This window comes from Pteronotus mesoamericanus, unplaced genomic scaffold (genome assembly GCF_021234165.1).
Source record: "Pteronotus mesoamericanus isolate MK-2021 breed Mesoamerican mustached bat unplaced genomic scaffold, CSHL_Meso_final contig_2, whole genome shotgun sequence".
In the NCBI taxonomy this organism is placed as follows: domain Eukaryota; kingdom Metazoa; phylum Chordata; class Mammalia; order Chiroptera; family Mormoopidae; genus Pteronotus; species Pteronotus mesoamericanus.
Genome location: NW_026555084.1, coordinates 9,300,111 through 9,318,381, shown reverse-complemented (window position 1 = coordinate 9,318,381; position 18,271 = coordinate 9,300,111). Strand labels below are relative to the sequence as shown.

At 43.5% G+C, this 18,271-nt stretch overlaps 1 protein-coding gene across 3 annotated transcripts in view; it reads right to left on the bottom strand.

Moving 5' to 3' along the window:
- Positions 1–18,271, bottom strand: part of EBF1 (EBF transcription factor 1) — a 376,276-nt gene that overhangs the window by 118,680 nt on the left and 239,325 nt on the right. For 2 of the 3 annotated variants that reach the window (XM_054568111.1, XM_054568112.1), the window contains exon 8: positions 7,550–7,691. In XM_054568111.1, the coding sequence (XP_054424086.1) occupies positions 7,550–7,691 (142 nt within the window). The remainder of the gene's footprint in view (positions 1–7,549; positions 7,692–18,271) is intronic. The other variant, XM_054568113.1, reaches the window with a different exon arrangement.

The following is an 18,271-nucleotide window of genomic DNA, read 5'->3' as shown; positions in this document are numbered from 1 at the left end:
CAGTCTCCGACCCAATTCTGACCAATTTTGTGGGTTTGAGGAAGTTACTGACCCTCTCTAAAGCCCAGTTTTCTCATCTATAAAGCAGGGATAATAATTATTATAGCTTATTAGACTTGGAAGGATTTGAAAAGATGATATAAGTAAAAATAATTACCACAGCGCTGGCCCATAGTAAGTGCTCCATAAATGCTAGTTGGTAGTAGTCCAAAAATAACAATAACAATAATGACAATAATACATATATTACGTGGCAGCACAGCCTGAACACTGTTTCTCCTTTGTCAGCAATGCTGTCGGTGGTGTCATATTCAAATAAGGATAACACAGGTCACCTGCTTTGCAGTGACCTGCGGCTCATGACCTCTTTAATTTGCCTACTACTGAGAGCTTGCTGACCACCAAGTCCCCAGTGTTAGGATATCTGGCCTTACCTGCTTTCTGGGTTACTCAGGGGGTACACTGAAGATCAGCCTTCACTTACACCCTTGTTCATTATCTTGACTTCTTGCTGCGTCCTTCCTATTGCAAGGGAAGACAAAAGACATCTTCCCTGCTGCTCAAAGAGAAAAAGCTTGATTTGATGCTTGAAAATCTGGGGCCTTCACGCTCTGGTTTATGACACATCTGGATAGTCTTAGCTTAATGTTCTGTTCTTGCATCTGTCTTGCTTTCTGAAGTAGGAAAATCAATTGGTAGGATGTAATCTGCCACCCTCAGTAACAAAAGATGCTGCTGCTCTTCTACTTAACTTGGACCCTTTACCAAAATGCTCTTGCCTAAGCAGGCCTAGCTGGGGCTCTGCACCCACACCAGTTGCACGAAGCGTCATCTGAGTGTAACCTCTGTGTTGTTCGTCCTCTGCCCTTGTGTTTTGAAGATGCATCCGTGCCAGGACGCTGAAGACTCTTTACAGACAACCTTCTCATGATCCTTGGGATCCCAGAGACGGCTGTGAGACTAGGCCAACCTGACTTGTATGGGCAGCAGGGGTGGAGTCTCAGGCCTCCAATGGCCTGTGTAACCCAGTCACCATTTAGCTGTGCAACTCCTGGCATTCACATGTGCCGGCCCGCCTACCAAGGACAAGTACAAAGAGCACTGAATGGATTTTGACAGAAACTACCTGTGTGTGGGGGCGCAGGGGGCAACCCTTCGCTAGGTCTCTAGGAAATACAGTAGATGGCCTTCCATCCTTTACTGGCTCTTCGCTCAGCCAGAGCTGTGACTCGGTCACTGACTTCAGTGGCAGAGGAGAGAGAAATTCAGGAGAGTATGTTTCTTTCTGTTTAATTTATTTTCGCTCACCCAATTTTAATTTTCTTGGGGGTCAGACAAGCAATATACATTACATAGGTCAAATAACTGCAGCCTAAAGGCCTTAAAAAGGTCTCTACAAGTTCAAAAGAAGTCAACAGGTAAACACTTTCTAAGCTAATTCTAAGCAGAATTAATCTAAGCATAAAAAAGTGAACCAATAAGCCAAAACCATCTAGAAAAAGAACTCTCAAATGTTTGACGTTCTTTCTGTTTTGAACATGTGCAGTAGACACAGAATGAGAAGTGGTCAGGGAACAGCTTGCGCACACAGCTGACTCCCTGGTGAGCTCCTCACGGCTGGCAGGGAAGGCAAAGTCACAAGCAACTCAGAGCAATCTTGCCCTGGGCTTTCACGATGCAGGAGCAGTTCGTGTAATTGAAACCAAGTTCATCAAAGCCCAGCTTGGGTCGTCCCCTGCACCGTTTCGCAACTGCCCCTGACCAGGGCCTGCGCATCCCATGTGGGCCTGCGTGGCCTGGCCCTCGGCAGCCACCCCAGCCTCCTGGCCGGCCATCCTCCAGGTGCCTGGGAGCAACAGGAGCCGTCCCAGTCTGTTTTGGCTCCTTCCACTCACTTAAGCAAAACCGCCTTTGTCTACTCTGTCCCCCGGGCCTGGTGCAAACTTACTCATCTTTTAGGTCTGGGCATAAAGGTGATTTCCCCATGGAAGGGCTTCCCTGACGCCTCACTCCTCCTCACTCCTTTTACGGTCCCTCTTTCAGGCACAATTCCAGTGAGTGAGTTGTGAGTTTTGCTTAATATCTTTCATCTCTGTTTACATCATAAATTCCGTGAAGACAGGGACTGGGTCTGCCTTGTGTTACTGCACCTAGCTTAGCGTCCGGCATGCAGTGGGTGCTTAGCCGAATGAATGGAAGAAGGCGTGATTTAAAGTCCACTGTACTGATGCCGTGTTCCTTGGCTGAAGATCCAAAGAAAGGCTCAACTAGAAATCCCCAGTGGATTTCTCTGTTCTTCTGAAGCTCTGTTTCTCCAAAGGCATCTCCTGAGGTAGGTGCCAGACTTCGGGAGGCATGGCTTCGGTTCAGAGCACCAAAAAAAACAGTCATGCTACAAGGAAGTCTAACGATCACCCAAACAAGTCTTACTGAAAACGTACGAAACTGAGGCCACTCAAGCAAAGTGACCTTCCCAGAATCACACAGCTAGTTGAAGGTGGAGTCAGGACCCGAACCCAGCTCTCTAATCGGACAGCTTGATCCTCCCTCTAATAGGTGCAACTGATAATTGACGGCCACTTCTTAGGGCCTCATGATGCAGAAGGGAGAAGAGGAGGCCTCTCCTTTCTCCTGGAGGCTCTGTGCTGTCTCTCAAGGAGCCTTCTCCCCAAACCTGAACCATCTTTCTCCACATGTCCATAAAACAACAAACTGAAGTGCAGCTGGGCACCGGGAGGCAACGGGCCTGGATAACCAGGGGCAACCAGCGGAAGCAAACACTGCTTCTGTCTGGAGCAAAAGGATTAAAGAAGGTCAAATGCTAAAGAGCAAGAATAACACCACATTGTCAGGGACAGCTGGAAGGGCATACTACAGTGGAAAGGTCAGAGCTAACTGGTGGCAGGGAAAATCTGACTATTTCTCTAACGTTGTAATTATAGCAAGAAGAAGTGTCCAATGATTCTATCACCACTCTTTCTTCTACAAAGTATTTTTAGTTTGACCAAACCCAACTTTTGTTTTGATTTGACTTATTTTGGGATTCTGGCACATTTATATTTCACATCTCAATCTGCATAATTACTTTGAAGAGGGAAATTTAATTCATTCATATCTGATGCCCACAAAAGCTAAGTTTCCATTGTGTTCCATTTTTAAAAGCAGGGGTGTTTTAAAGCATCTATATTTGAGCTAAGAAACCAAAGAGGACCTCAGGTTAGAAGTACTCATAAACATTAAAATATTCATCTTCTATAAACTCTTGGTGAATAATAGTTCTACTGATTTTTCAAATAAAAAGACTCATAGCAATAATGAATATCCCTAAATCTGAAGAACACCAGATTGGGGCCTCAGCCCCACTCTGAGACACGGCACCTGCTGATGTCAGAGTGAGTTCCCCATCTACCCAGACGTCCCCAGTGGTCAGAGAAGGCCCTCTCATAGTCCAGAAAGGGGGGAGAGTGGAGGGGGAAAAAGGGAGGGAAAAAAAGGGAAGGAGAAAAACACATGCACATCAAAATAAAAATAATAAGTCCCCTAAGAAAATGAGCATTTAAACTGCTCATCAGACAGCTTCCTGACAAGGCCACCAGAGTGTATTCACAGGTATTTGCATAAACGCCGCCGGTGAGTTCACCATAGCTGCTCACGCTAATGGGACATAAAGTAGTTCAGTCACTTCTCCCGCGTTCTGTGTCAGGATGATGAGCACTAGCTCTTTGCCTTGTTGCATATTAGATCACTAGATAATAGAGTGTTAGCGCATGCAAGCTGACAGGGTCTCCGCATTGTAGCTTTGTGAGGGCACCACATTTTGCCACAAGGGAAAAAAAAATAGAGAAACTGATGCCACAATTGGCCTTCAACTCAAGTAAACACAACCTGAAACCCAGGAGAACAATGACAATATGAATATTTCCCAAGCCCTTTGAAGACGCCCAACACACAGTCCCAGGAATCTGCCCAAGTGACGGGAAGATGGGATGGGCATGCAAGCCAAAGCTGTACATCACTAGGGGGGCTGGTGACAATTCCACTGAATTGGCCCTGTGCCTATGCTTTTTGAAAACTTGAAACCCTGACAGCAGTTAGGTTCTGAGACTGTCTCTCTCCCCGACTGCACATCTTCCATAAAGCTATTGCTTAAAGAGGCTTAACCTCATTGGCTTAAACTCTCCCATAAATACCCAGGCAAAGAAAATCTCAGTATTTATGAATGAAGAAAAAAGTAGGGTGAGAGCAATTACCATGAGCCACAGCAGGCAAGGAGTCACCCTCTTTGGATCACAGAGGATTCCAGGAAATAAATTTGCCTTTGTTAACACTCCTACTTGAAATACAGGAACAGTTATTTGAGCACAAAGGTCTGTGAGTCTGTGGGTCACACAGGGAAACTGCATGAATGTCAAGCATGGTCTCTATTTCTCTTAAACACAGAAAGATTGGGCCACGAAAGGGAACTTTCCTCCAACTGTCTGACAGGCAGGATATAAATAGAGATGTGCCGAGTAGCTCAAAATAATACAGGTTACCTGTAAATGAGATGGTAAAAAAGCCCAGAATGAGGGAAAATGAAGGCTCCTACAGGTCACCTGAGAGGGGCAAATGCTTGGCAGTCTCACTGTGCGGTAGCTCACTGTGTGCAGGTAGAGGTAGGGGTATGGGAGTTGAAGGACCGGGGGTCAGTGTGAGGGGTATAATTCTGTAAGTCTTAAAAAGGACAATTTCAAGTAGGGTTTTTCAAGGGCGAGATAAAGTATTACCATCCCCCAAATCAACATGAATTAGCATCACCAGTGAAAGAGTCCATGGTCACCTTTGCTGAGTAGATATTTATGTAGCTACCAGCTTTAAGTGTCTACATGAGTGGGTGGTTATGTGTAGTTGGTTGATTCCTTCTACAGGGAAGCAGATTTCCATGTTACTGTCCTTACTAAGAACCTGAAGGAGGTGTCAACCCTTTCATTCTTCTAGAGAGAAGGGGAGTAAGGCTTTGGGGAGAGGGAGGCCCCCTAGCTGAAGGAGGTAGGACATACCCACATCTCCAATGATTACTAACCATTAACAAATAATGAAATGTCATCATTTTCTTGAATAATATGCTAAGGGTCACTTCTTGACTGCTAAACTGGAGCAAAGGAATAATATGTTGTCTTTAAAACTTAGAATAATAGGATATCGCAACTGGAATATTAATATGTACAGCTGCAAGTAAGGATATTTGAGCTGGAAGGAAGCTTAGAAACTGCAAAGTGTTTGCCCATGGCTATATTCCTCCTAAGTGACTCCCCCAACTCCCAAAATTTTTAGGGTTTAAAAATTTTGTAATTAGTTACCAACAATTAAAAATTAGGAGAGTTTTATTTCTTGCCAAAATGGATCATGTGGCCCCACTGGGCTTCCACTCCCCTTGGTGACAACTGCCTGGGGCTGGGGCAGCAGAGCGTGAACTTGCCCTTGTTCCGCAGTCTCCACCCAGCCCACTTCCCCTGTGTGTGTGGCCTGCTCTCAGCCAAGAGACACATCTTTACCCCCTCCCTCATCCTGCAGATCACCACCTCCATTTTGCAAATAAGAAAACTTAGGGTCCCAGAAGGTAAGTTGACTTGTCCAAGGTCACACAAAGGGTAGAGGTAAAACTATAAATTGAATTGAGGTTTCCTGACTCCATTGATAAGACCCTGTCCAACACATCATGTTGCAAAATAATGTCCTTGGCCTCATGCCGAAAAGTGTCCTTTCTAGTTGGTTGTTTTTGTTAGTTTGTGCTGGATTTCTTTGGTGGAGGGATGATTTGCCTGGTGTCATGTGCTCTCTCACCAGCTTCCCCAGGGCAGGAATAAGAGCTGAGTGAGGTCTTGGAGCACAGTTTGAAACTGTGAACCTACGACTAGCACATTTCAAAGTGACAGTCAAGTGTGTCCCCAGGCAGGACAATCATGAACCAGTCACAGTCAAATCAAGACTTCAGCTTTTAAGCCAGTGTTCTCCAAATTGTGCCCAGTGAGTATTTTCCTGTCTTTTCCTTCCTCCTTTTACCTAAACATTTCCAGTCATATAATGCCTTAAGTGACTCCAAAGATATTAAAAAGGCAATATTACTATAAAGTGAGGATCAGAATAATTTTAAGTACAGAAATGGAACCGTGAGTATAATCATGAGCAAGTGTTTCAAATGGCCTCCTGCAAAAAGTAATCTCCATCCATCTCAGCACTAATGAAACCATAAAGAAGCAGCTTTTGAAAGATGATGGTTTAACTTAAAAAGACTGTAAAACTAGATGTGGTGAAGAAGCCCTTCTAAGAGTGTTACATCTAGCTAATTAATAAAAAGTACAGTTTGTGTATACCTTAAGCACAGAAGAAAAAAACAGGCAAAAAAAGAAAAAAAAGATGACAGTGGCATGTTCATTGAACAGGGATGCTGGCAGGAAAGGGAATTTTCTACCTTATGAACTACGTCATGGACTGCTCAAGGCCCCTGGAAAATCAGGCCATCGGATGTTAATTTGTATGGTAGGATTTTAACAAGAACCCTGCTGCCTTAGCAAACTGGAAAGTGAAGTAGGAAAATGAGTTAAGAGTTTAAATTGAAGAGATTGGAGAAAATCTATCGGTATCCAGTAGACTCAGTTACTGTTTCTTGATGGATGGATGAAAGATGGTTGCATTGATGAATGGATGGATGGATGGATAGAAGATGGATAATAGATGGATGGATGGATGGACAGACGGAGGGATGAACGGACGGATGGGAGGACAGACAAATGATGGATGATGCATTGATATTGGATAGATGGCCAGATGGAAGTATGGACTCATACGTTACACAGACATACAGCCCAGAAACATTCATACACTCAATCAGGCCATGTTTCCTTCGAATGGCATTCACTTTTCTTTATTCAAATTTTTATCTGGTTTCTTCCAGTCCTCTCAAAGGCACAACTGATTAGCCATAAAATAAGACAAATTTGATCATTTCTCCCCACTAAAGTTTACCTACAGAAAGCAGGCTCTTCCACCGTGTGGTGTTGAGGGGAGGGGTCTGCATGGGGCAAGGGGGGAACGTTTAGCTCAGGCTTCATATTCAGAAGGTGTCTCAAACCTAGACCTCATATTTTATCTCCAAACGAAGTTAAATATGTAGTCACAGAGATACGCCAACAGAAGTGTAAGGAGAATGAAGTTCCTAATACAAACAAGTGAATTTTACGCTCAAAATGTATCCTGATTTTTGTTAACTCTGCTTTGGCCTTTGTTTGTTAGTCAACTGGAAGCTTAACATAAAGCAGTGAACCAGGTCTCCCTCTGTCTCTCAACAAAAAAGGAAAGATACACCAGCCGCTTCCAGGGTGGAAAACTGTGTAAGAAAGGAAAGGGACTCAAAGATATCGTCCTGTCTCTAACTACTCAGTGTCAATATTCTTCAGCAGGACATTTGACATTTGAAATGGGGTAGAAAATGGGGCGGAGTAGGAAGAAAGAAACCAAATAAATTCACAGTTCAAGTAGCAATGCCAACCAATGAAAATGATTCGCCTACCATGTTCCAGATAAGAGGGCGTACCTTCCGAGGGGTCAAGCCGCCGAGCCCTCCGCCCATGCTTGGAGTTATTATGGACAAACATGTTATCGGAGACCGCCAGGACATGGCCATCCACATTGACTGTCGTAGACACCACGACCTGGAGACGGAAGAGAGAAATGAATGAACATTTTAACGTAAAAGCATGGAGGGTAATAAACTCAAGTTAAATAAATAACAGCTGGGAGCTGAAGAAAATTGCATAGCTATTTCACATAATAACTGGTGCTTATGTTGTACAAGTCTAACAAGAGGAGCTATTGATGAGTGGGTCTTTGGCATGGAACGCTTTTGATGCAGTTTTAAGTAAAATTGCACAGTTTATAGTTATACAGCAGAAGGTACACTGTTAACCATAATTTTAACAAGAGGATCTTTATTAGCATATTTTTTTTACACAAGGGTGGTTGTGTTTCACCTAAATTACCCTTCAGTTTAGACACTGAAGCAGATATCACAGTTGATCATGCAAATAAAAAATCTTTTGAATCTTTAAAATATCCCCCTCTCCCCCCACCCCTAATGTGTCAGGGTTAAGAGGATAGAGAAATGAGGAGGAGAGGCTTCAGTGGGAGCTGGGATGCGGCTGGCCCTCCTGGCTGTCTTTCGGGGGCTGCTGGTACTTTTTTCTTCCCACATTAGTTCAGTTAATCGGACCGCAGCCCCCCTTCGCCACCATCACTGCTGCCGCCACCAAAATATCCCTGCTTAGTAAGGGTCTTAGATTTGTGTTTCAAAGCCAAAAAGAAAAAAAAAGAAAAAAGGAAAAAAAACCCTGGTGGCACTGGTCCAAGGCACAATTCAGGTACCCTGGCCACCTCCAAAACTGACTCTGAACTCAGTTTGCCAGAAGGGACACGGGCAAGGCGTTTTCTCAGAGAATTTTGGCTGAAACAATGAGCAGAAATGACCTACACTTCTCCTTATATTAAATGGGGAAGAGGATTAAAACTGAAACCCACAGAGATATGTTTATTCATATGACCTCTTACAACCAAATATAATAATTGTCTGTAATTGCAGCTTCGGCTCCCACCTCGTGCTTTGACACGGGGAAACAGCAATCAGCCAGCTCCCGTTTAATCCACCTATTATGTTGACTAATTAACTTTGCTCGACAGTTTATTTCTTCCTCCATTATCAGCCCCTGTCAGCCGCAAGCACCCCGCAGCATAGGGGGGACCTCAGGCTCTTTGATTGATCACCGATAGATTGACATGCAGATTAATTTAATTAGAATCACCTCACTTGAGAAATGAAAGACAATGGCAAGAGGGCTAATAGATCTGCTCTCATAATGAGGCGAACCTCCAGAGCCAAGGCTGAGGATTTCTGATTTATTTTGCTCAATTCCCCAGTTGCCTGGAAAGACTCGTGCGTTAATTGTTCTTGGTTTTGAGAGGCATTAGCCTCTGTAGAGGTGGAACGCTGTACAAGGGCTGGCACATCCCAAAGCCCCAGCTTCTGAGGAGGCCTTTGCTCCGAGTGGGCCAGAGCGGGCACGGAATCCTAGAGCCTTGGGCAACACCACAGTTTCGTCACCTGAGTTGGGCAGAGGGGAAAGCTCTGGGCCTTGGCCTGTGCCTGCAAATTGTCAGTCTTGCCTGACAAAGCGGCCCCTTTGTGGCCCCCTACCCTACCAACGTCTGCCAAACTTAGAAGTTCCGGTGCTCCCCACTTTGACCTAAAAGCATCCCCGGAAAATATGGCTGATTTCCTCCTTCCACCATCCCCTCAGCCCCCAAGAGATGGCAAGGAACCGCAGTCCGTGAACACGCTGCTCCTGATAGAATTGTGGGGTTGGGTTGATCTGATTTGGCTGATTTTTTTCGTTTCTTCCAGGCCCTCCCTCCTGGCCACCTGAGGCTCTGCTCCGTACACCAAGTCCCTACGTTCTCTCAGACCCGGAGGCAGACGGAGGACACAGGCCTTTGGTCATCCTGCCTCCCAGGCTGACCGCAGGGAGGGCCTCCAGGGGCCCCCTAAGTCCTCCCTCAGGGTCCTTGCCTTCCCTCCCAGCAGGAGCTGGGCCATCCCTGCTTTTTTTTCCCCCCACTCTATTTTATTAAAACGCAAAGTAAACAACTGAGAGCACTGTCCTTAGTCATTGTGAACCCTCAAATCCCAGCCAGGGTAAGTCATACACAGGAGGAGGTAAGTCAGCAGGCTAAGTGTGCGGAGTGGTTTTTTTCTCTTTCTTCATGACCGACCAACCAGATCTGACACAGCCTGAAGCTTGTGTGTGTGTCTCATCAGGTGTAGGCTACTCTAAGAGGAGGAGGAGGAGGAGAAAATGGTCTGTTCTTTTCTTTTCAAAGAATGTCATGTGTGGTGAGAGTCCATATTGTCTGAGGCAACGGAAGCTCGCTTTTCTTTTGAGTTAGGTAGATGACTTCGTGGGACATCTACAATTATATAACAGGGTTAGCTCTTTCAAAGAAATTTTGATTTACTACGAGACCACAACTGAGTGGTCACTGGAGTCGTTAGCGTAAGAAACTATAAAAGGAATCCAAACGGTAACTGTTTCCAGTGTCAGGAAATACAGAAAGTGGTTATTCTAGATGTCTGTCTTAAGGGTAAAAAAAGCAATAACAATTCATCACCGTGCACCTGGAAGACAAAGCTCTACAGGCTTAAGGCTTAAAATATTCAGTATCATTTAAAGACATTTTCATCTAATTCTTACATTGAACAAAAAATGACAAAAACTGTTAAGGGAAAAAAATTACTACACCCTCTGTGTCTTTTTCTTGGAAAGAGAAGAACCACCAAGACCACATGTGCGATAAAAATCATTTCATTGAGAGACTAATAAAAATTGGAGAAAGATTAACACAGAGACTCCTCATACTTTTAATTTTAAGAAAATAAACACCAAATATATTCCTCAAAAACTCATGACACAGTACATTTTAGCTTCCCTATCCCCAAAATAATCTCTCTCATTCCAATTTGGAAGTGATCAGGATATATTTAAAGAAAATATATGCTCAAATTAATCCACCGAGCAAGTTGTAAATTTTTTTAAAAACCTAACTGCAAAATGCAAAAGGGCACCGAAGTGTCCTTTAAAAAACAGGCCCGTGGTAGGAGGGAAAAGGCCTTCACAGTTTAACGCAAGATTAATGAGGTGCTGACACGTTCATGCAGGCAAAGGGACAGGCGGGCCTGCCAACTCTTCAACCTTCCCAAATTTTGTCAACAAAGCACAGCTTGATTTTGGGACAGATAAACATGGAAAATGATTTTACGTTTGCACTCGACCACCCCTTCCCTCTCTACCTACCTCTTCATTCTCCTGCCCAGAGAGTCAGGAAGGCAATGTGAGGTACAGGTATGTGTTAGAATTTTAGGGTGTCTGTGAAGATTAAATCTTTAGTCTCTAGAATTGCATGGTCCTGTACAGGAACCACACATAGGGTTATTTAAATTTAAACCGTTTAAGTAAAATTTAAGACTCTATTGTTCCTGAGTCTCCATGGCCACATTTCAAGAGGCCAGTAGTCACACATGGCTAGAGCCTACTCTACTGGACAGGGCAGATATAGAACATGTCCATCACCACAGAATGTTCTATTGGTGTACTGCAGTGCTGCTGTAGAGTCATTTTGAAATCAATCGTTCCAATTTATTCACTAGGTTGCCCAAGTTATAGTTCCTGAAATAAATATTAGTTTAAGTGGATATGTTTAGGGTTGTGTACACGTATGATTTCTGGAATCAAGTTTCTATTTGGGGGGAGGGCATAACTTTTCAATGTAGCAATCCAGAGATGTGCTGATGAACACATCCCAGTGTGTTCCACGGACTCTTCCATCTGGTACAACCCTCCAGGTGAAGGTATTCAGTGTGAGGGAATAAAAAGGGCAGAAGAGAAGTCTGCAGCTACCCCTAGACTTTGGGGGTTTTACACAGCCATTTTCGATTTCCTGGTGCATTTCCTGGTGCATTCCTCCCCTGCTATGTCCTGGATCTAGATATTCTTAAAGGTTATTACTTTTACTATTTACCCTCCTCTGTTTAGAATTGGGGGAAAAAAGCAACACAAAATTTTTGATTCTTGATTCCCAAGTTTTCCTGGTTGATGTGACTTTGACCAGGCTAACTTAAGTCTCCCTAGGCCCCAGGGTCCCTGAGCCTCAAACGGAAGTACTAATACACCTAACTCATATGGTTACGGTGAGGCTGACATTATGGAAAATGCCTAGAGTTGTTCCTGGTTCACACTGAGCACCCAAGGAACATTACAAACAGCACTTGCATAGCTGTTGCTGGTAAGATGTTGGTGATGCTCAACAAGAAGTTCTAGAGGATGTCCTGGACTGATAACCTGACGCCTCCTGATTGTCATAAATAGGACCCAGCAGAAACTACTATTTTAAATAAGAAGATACATAAATTATTGCTTCTATGCTCACTGCTTCATCAGCCTAACAATGAAATTATTTTAAAGACCTTTGTGCTCGCAACACATAATTGTGTAATTCAGGCCTCTTGTGAATTGTCAATTTCACTGATTTTTGTAATTGTGCTTTCTAGAACCCATCCACATCTTAGCCTTTTATATTCCAGGCTTGAAACTCAATGAACTCTTACTGCTGTGAAAACGGCCTGTAAATCAGACATCTCACCGAGTCAGTCTAGTGTTCCCAACGTCCCCCAGGAAGGAGGGTTCCCTGGGAGTTTTGTTGCTGGCTGGCATTTCCCCACTGTCGTTCCTCAGCCTGGCCCTCTCCCCTCACATCAGGAGACTGCATAGGTCCCAACTGTATCATCTGAGATCCAGGAGCCATGATCTCTGTCTCATGAGCCGATTTTCAAAGAGACAGACGCAGCCGCTCTCAGTCATGGGTGGAGGGTCGCGTTAACGAAAGCAGCGGCTCGTGGGGGAGAAAGGGCCTGGCTGAAACCACCAGGAAGAGGTGAGATCGGGATCTCCAAATATCTCCACAGCAAACATGGAACAGGGGAGAGGCCAGACCATAAAAATATCTTTAATGTGTAAGTGGAGGGTATACTGATAGTAAGTACTCCCTCCAAAAAATAATCACTTAATTCTAAATGACTTTTAAAAAATAATATATTTTGGCTTTCAATGATGATATACGGTGACTCAGTGAAAGGGAATTGATGCTCAAGTTAGTCTTTACATGGCTTCCTTATCTCTGGGTTTAGCTTATTCTAAGTTTGCATTACATTGGGGCCCCTCATGTCAGGCATTAAATGCACTGGCTTTAGGTACATGAAATAAAAAGGCACTTTGCAACATTCCATGGAATAATACTCAGCAATAAAAGGAAACAAACTATTGATACATCAGGATGAATCTCCAAAGAACTATGCCAAGTGAAAAAAAGCCAAAATCGAGGGTTACATATTGCATAGTATGAGCTACAATGTGTTCCCCACCAAAAAAACAAACAAACAAAAAAACCAACTGGTATGTTGAAGTCCTAACTCCCAGTACCTCAGAATGTGACTATGTTTGGAAATAGAACCTTTCAAAAGGTGACTGAGTTAAAATGAGGCCTTGGGGTGGGCCCTAATCCAATCTGAGTAGAGTCCTTCTAAGAAGAAGAAATCTGGGCACACAGACACCAGGGATGTGAGTGCACAGAGGACAGGCCACACGAGGACACAGTGCGAAGGTAAACATCTGAGAGCCAAGGAGAGAGTCCTCTGAGAGAACCAGCCCCGCTCACACCTTGATCTTGGACTTCTAGCCTCCCAAACTGCAGGAAAATAAATTTCCATTTTTAAGCTCCCCAGTCGGTGGTATTTTTTACGGCAGCTATAGCAAACCAATACGCGGCATGATTCCAGTTCCCTAACACTCCTGGAATAACATTGAGGGAATGGAGACCATGGAGAACAGATCGGTGTTTGCCAAGGGCTGGGGACGGAAGGTGGGTGTGGCTGCCACGAGAGGTAACGGAGGGGTCCGTGCCGCGAGGGAGATGCCCAGTATCTTGACTGTGGTGACAGAGACACAGACCTACGTGCCAAAAAATTTCAGAGAACTAAACACACACTAATGACCACAAGGGGAACTAGAGAAATTTGAATAAGATTGGTAGATGCACCCATGTTCATATCCTGTATAAAATTATACAGTGCAATGTAATATTAAACTGTAGCTTTAAAAAAATATTACTCCTGAGGACTAGGTGAAAGGTGCACAGGATCACGCTATTTGATTTCGTAAAACTGCATGAGAATCTACAATTATATCAATAAAAATTCAACTAAATAAAAGGCATCCACAATCAAGGTGTCTTTCAAAAGGTGAAAGGATATACAAAACTGGTGATGTATAGAAGGGACTATGTTTCAGCAATAAAAAGAAATGGGCTATCAAACCATGAAAAGACGTGGAAGAACCTTAAATGCATATTGCTAAATGAATGAAGCCCATCTGGAAAGGCTACATACTGATGATTCCAACTACATGACATTCTGGAAAAGGCACAACTATGGGGAGAAGATAAAGATCAGTGGCGGTCAAGAGTTTGGGAGGTGGCAGGGAAGGACAAACAGGTGGAGCACAGGGGATTTTAGGACAGTGAAACATTCTAGATGATACTCCCTTCAATGGCGGATACCTAACATCCTGCATTTGGATCTGGATCTGGATGTCCAAATCCAGAGAATACATAATATAAAAAGTGAACTCTAGTGTAAACTATAAACGTTAGTGACCGATAACCTATAAATATTAGCTCATCAATCGTAACGAATGTACTGTATTTTGCTGTGTATAATGCAGTTTTTTGCCCAAATTTTTGAGGGGAAAAATAAGGACGTGCATTATACATGGGAATTAGTACTAAAGTGTGGGTGCATGTTATACATGGGAGCACATTTTGTCACATTAATGTCAAGTGTTGACAGGAGAAACAGGGGAGGAGGGAATTGAGGGAGTCGATGGGAACTGTCTGTACTTGACCTCATGTTTCTATGGCCCCAACACTGCTCTACATGACGAAGTCCATTGTATCCAACCTCTACCCTCAACTCCACGCAGCCCACATTCTCCACCCTACTTATCTGCTGAACCACCTGTTAGAGACACCTCTAATAGTAGTCACAAGACCCCAAGAGATCAGCCAATCGAGCGGATTCCAAGTAAGAGTTTTCAAGGGGAGTCATGGGGATAACACTGCAGAGAGGGAATCCAAAACTCATCCACGGCAAGGCTGCGCACCGAAGCATCCAGGCATTTCCCTCTGTTGCTGTGGGGTCAGATCACCACCATATGGAAACGCTGGTTATCTCATGCACGCGAGCAGCTCTGACTTGGTAGTTGCACGTGGCTTTAATTATCTTAAAATAGAGAGGGTGAATCTTACTCCATAAATGCAATTAGGTTGAAAAATATGTCATCACATAGGGTTCATCAGCCAAAACGGCAAAAGAAATCCTCAGTAGTTATGACACAGCACATTTGCGCAACGCTTCCTCTTGCAGCTTGAAAAACTGAGGCCCAAGAGGTTTAAAAACATCCTCAAGGTCATAGGACAAATGAAGAGCAGAGGCAAGCCTGCAGGGAAACTTCCAGACCTCAGGTCCAGCCCTGCTGGTATCTTCCAGTGCACGGCTCTGGGATCCATGTGACTGCATACACTTTAGGTATTATTTACATAAAAATGGTCTGCAGCAGTAAGATCTTCATTAACTTTGTCCTTTAAAATATCCTTCACTGATATGGAATGAGATATTCTCTAAAACCTGCCTGATTGCTAGTTTCTATCTGGTTGAAAGATCCCAAATAACTCATTAAAAATTATGGAGGACGCATGAACCTACAGGATGTAATGGACTGAAACTGCTGGAGGATGGAGTGAGTGAGTGAATTAAATCCACACGTTAAGGCACAAGGCAAAACTATCTCTTCTTCCAACAGGAAGATAAGAACAGGTATTTTTAAATCCTTAGGCACTTACACTAAACTAATTTGGACCTGTGACACATGCTAGACATAAAAAGTTCATCGGGGATCTGAACCTTGTCTTTCCCTCTCTGGATCAGGATACTTTTGATGACTCTTGATGGTGTCATTGGCATTTAATGGGTGCTCTCATTTATATGTTCCCTCCGGCCACTTTAAGCAGCAGTGAGCCAAAACATACGGAACTTCCCTGTGTGTGTGCTCTCTACCAATGCGCTATGGCACATGGATGCTGAAACTGGAAGCAAGAAAAGAGTAACTTGGTCAACAGTCAGATTCCAGGGTCAGACAGGTCCTGAGTTTGAATCCCAACTGTATCACTTACTAGTTTGTAACTTTAGATAGGTCACTTAATCGTAAAGATCAGTTGTGAGCCTACTATGTGCCAGGTGTTATTCTAGGTATTAGAGAAGCAGCAATGAGCAAGACAGATAAAGTATTTGCTGCCCACAGATAGCTTAGTTCTTCTCAGGGGCAGAACAGGGTTTTCAGGCAACAAGTAAATAACCGAAGAAAGCAGATTTGAGATGTGAAAAGTTCTAAGACGACAATAAAATGGAGACGGTGATACTAGGTGAGGGCTATTTTTGATTGCATGAGAAAGGGGCATTTTAGCTAAAATCTGAGTAATAAGACATATCCAGCCGCTCAGTGAAGTGAGAGCACTTCCCAGGGAGACAAAACAGCAAGGGCGAGGATCCTGTGGCAGGAACAAGCATACCGTGTTCAGGAAAGCAAGATGGAGGACGAGATTGGAGGAAGGCAAAGAAGAGAAAGGGCGATAGAAAAATTAGGAACATAAAGCATATAAAACCCTTAGTACTACAGTGTCTCACTCATAATAAGAGCTCTGTATGTTACCACATCAACAGTGAAAGAACATAATACCTTTTGTAGGTAAGTCTCAATAAGTGTTGGCATCCGAAGAACCAACAGCCATTCGCAATGCTGATCAAACCACACATTTTAATATCTTTTAATGCATTTTACTTTTTTTCCATAATGACTATATTTAATGTAGGACTTAATTTCCTCCAAGTGCAGAGCTACCACACTCAACAAATCCAGTTGGGAAGGACTCCTTCTCAGGGATGCCCTTTTTTCTGCCGAGGCCCAGCATAAAGCCCATGCCAAGATACGCAGTTGCCCGATGAGCCGTAATGGTTTAATGTATCGGGTTGAAAATGCACCATTTGTATTTACCATGTTATGTGAATTAATCCTGTATTCTGAAACTATCATTAGAGCTGCTTTCAGTATAATTAATCAGCGTGGTGCATCCTGAAATTATTCTGCATGAGCAGAGTGATTGCGGCTCGGGCCCCTAGCATTCTGTTGGTAAAGAATTTAATTGCAGGATGTGCTGTTTGTCAAAACAGTGTAAGACGGGGGGTAGAGAGCAGCAGGAGAAGGGGGAAAGGGATGAGAATATTTCTTTCTTTATTTAAGTGATTTTCCAAATAGACCTGAAGTGTAGAGGTCGGGCATGTATTTTAAGAATCCTATGGTTCTGAATAAACAAGGATCCTCCCAAATTTATAAAATTCACCAAAAAAGAAAAAAGCAGAGAGTTGCCTTTTATTGTCATTTCCCATGTCATCATTTCAAAGAATACATTTTTGGTGGGAATTTGGGGTGAACAACCTGGTGGATTCTCCTCATATTTTCTATCCTCCACTCCAAAGAACCAAGAAGTGAAGGAAGACTTTTCATCTCCTCAGAGAAACATGAATTCAGGGCCTGCTGTTCTCTCTGCTCAGGAAATTCTTCTGACTCTTCTCAGGATGACTTATTCTTACCCTTTAGCTCTGAGTTTAAATATTATCTCCTCAGGAGCTTTCCCTAGTCTCCTGCTTTAAAGTAGGTTCCCATCGCCCATGCCACACTGTTATTCCCTCTCATAATCTCATGTTTAACTGTCTTTATAGCAATAATTATAATGTTTAATGATTTGCAAGTATTAATTTGTACACATTGTGGAAGCTGATGGTAATTGTTCTGTATACATTCACTTCTGCTCTTCTTAGGCTGTACAACTAGACATCTGCAGGCCCCCTGGTTATTGTATACAGCCATGTGACAGATTCCTAGCCAGCCGCATGTGAGCAGATTTGACCAGGATCATTTCTAAGCCCAGGCTTTAAGAAGTCAATGCGCCCCTTCTCTGCACTCTGTAGCCTTCAGCTGGGGGGATGGAAACAACTGGGTCCTAAAGGATAGTGGAGACACGAGACAAAAAGGGTCCGGGTTCCCCGTATCACTTCCTGGACAAGGTATGCTCATCAACAGGAATACCTGCCTTGTACCATTATGTGAGCAAGAAATAACCTTTTGTTGTGCAGGAGCCATTATATATTCTTTGGTCTATTTGTTACAGCAGCTAGTATTATCCTAAGTAATAGACCCCAACTAGAATGCAAGTTTCATTAGGACAAACGCTCTGCCTTTCTTGTTCATCACAATATACTCACCGCCTACCACATCAATAAATACTACTGAGTGCATGCACACATGAATGAATGAGTACGTCTTACATTTATATTCATATGTAGTCATAGATCTAACATTTATACATAGATATGGATTTATAGCCTATGGAAAAACTTCGTTGAAGAGATAAGATGGATTTGGAAATGTGTACTTTACTTCGCAGCCTCCAGGTATCATGGCGCCTGCTGCGATAACAGCTTGCACCTAGTTCTCATTCCTCCCCTCACCGAGCTCGTTCT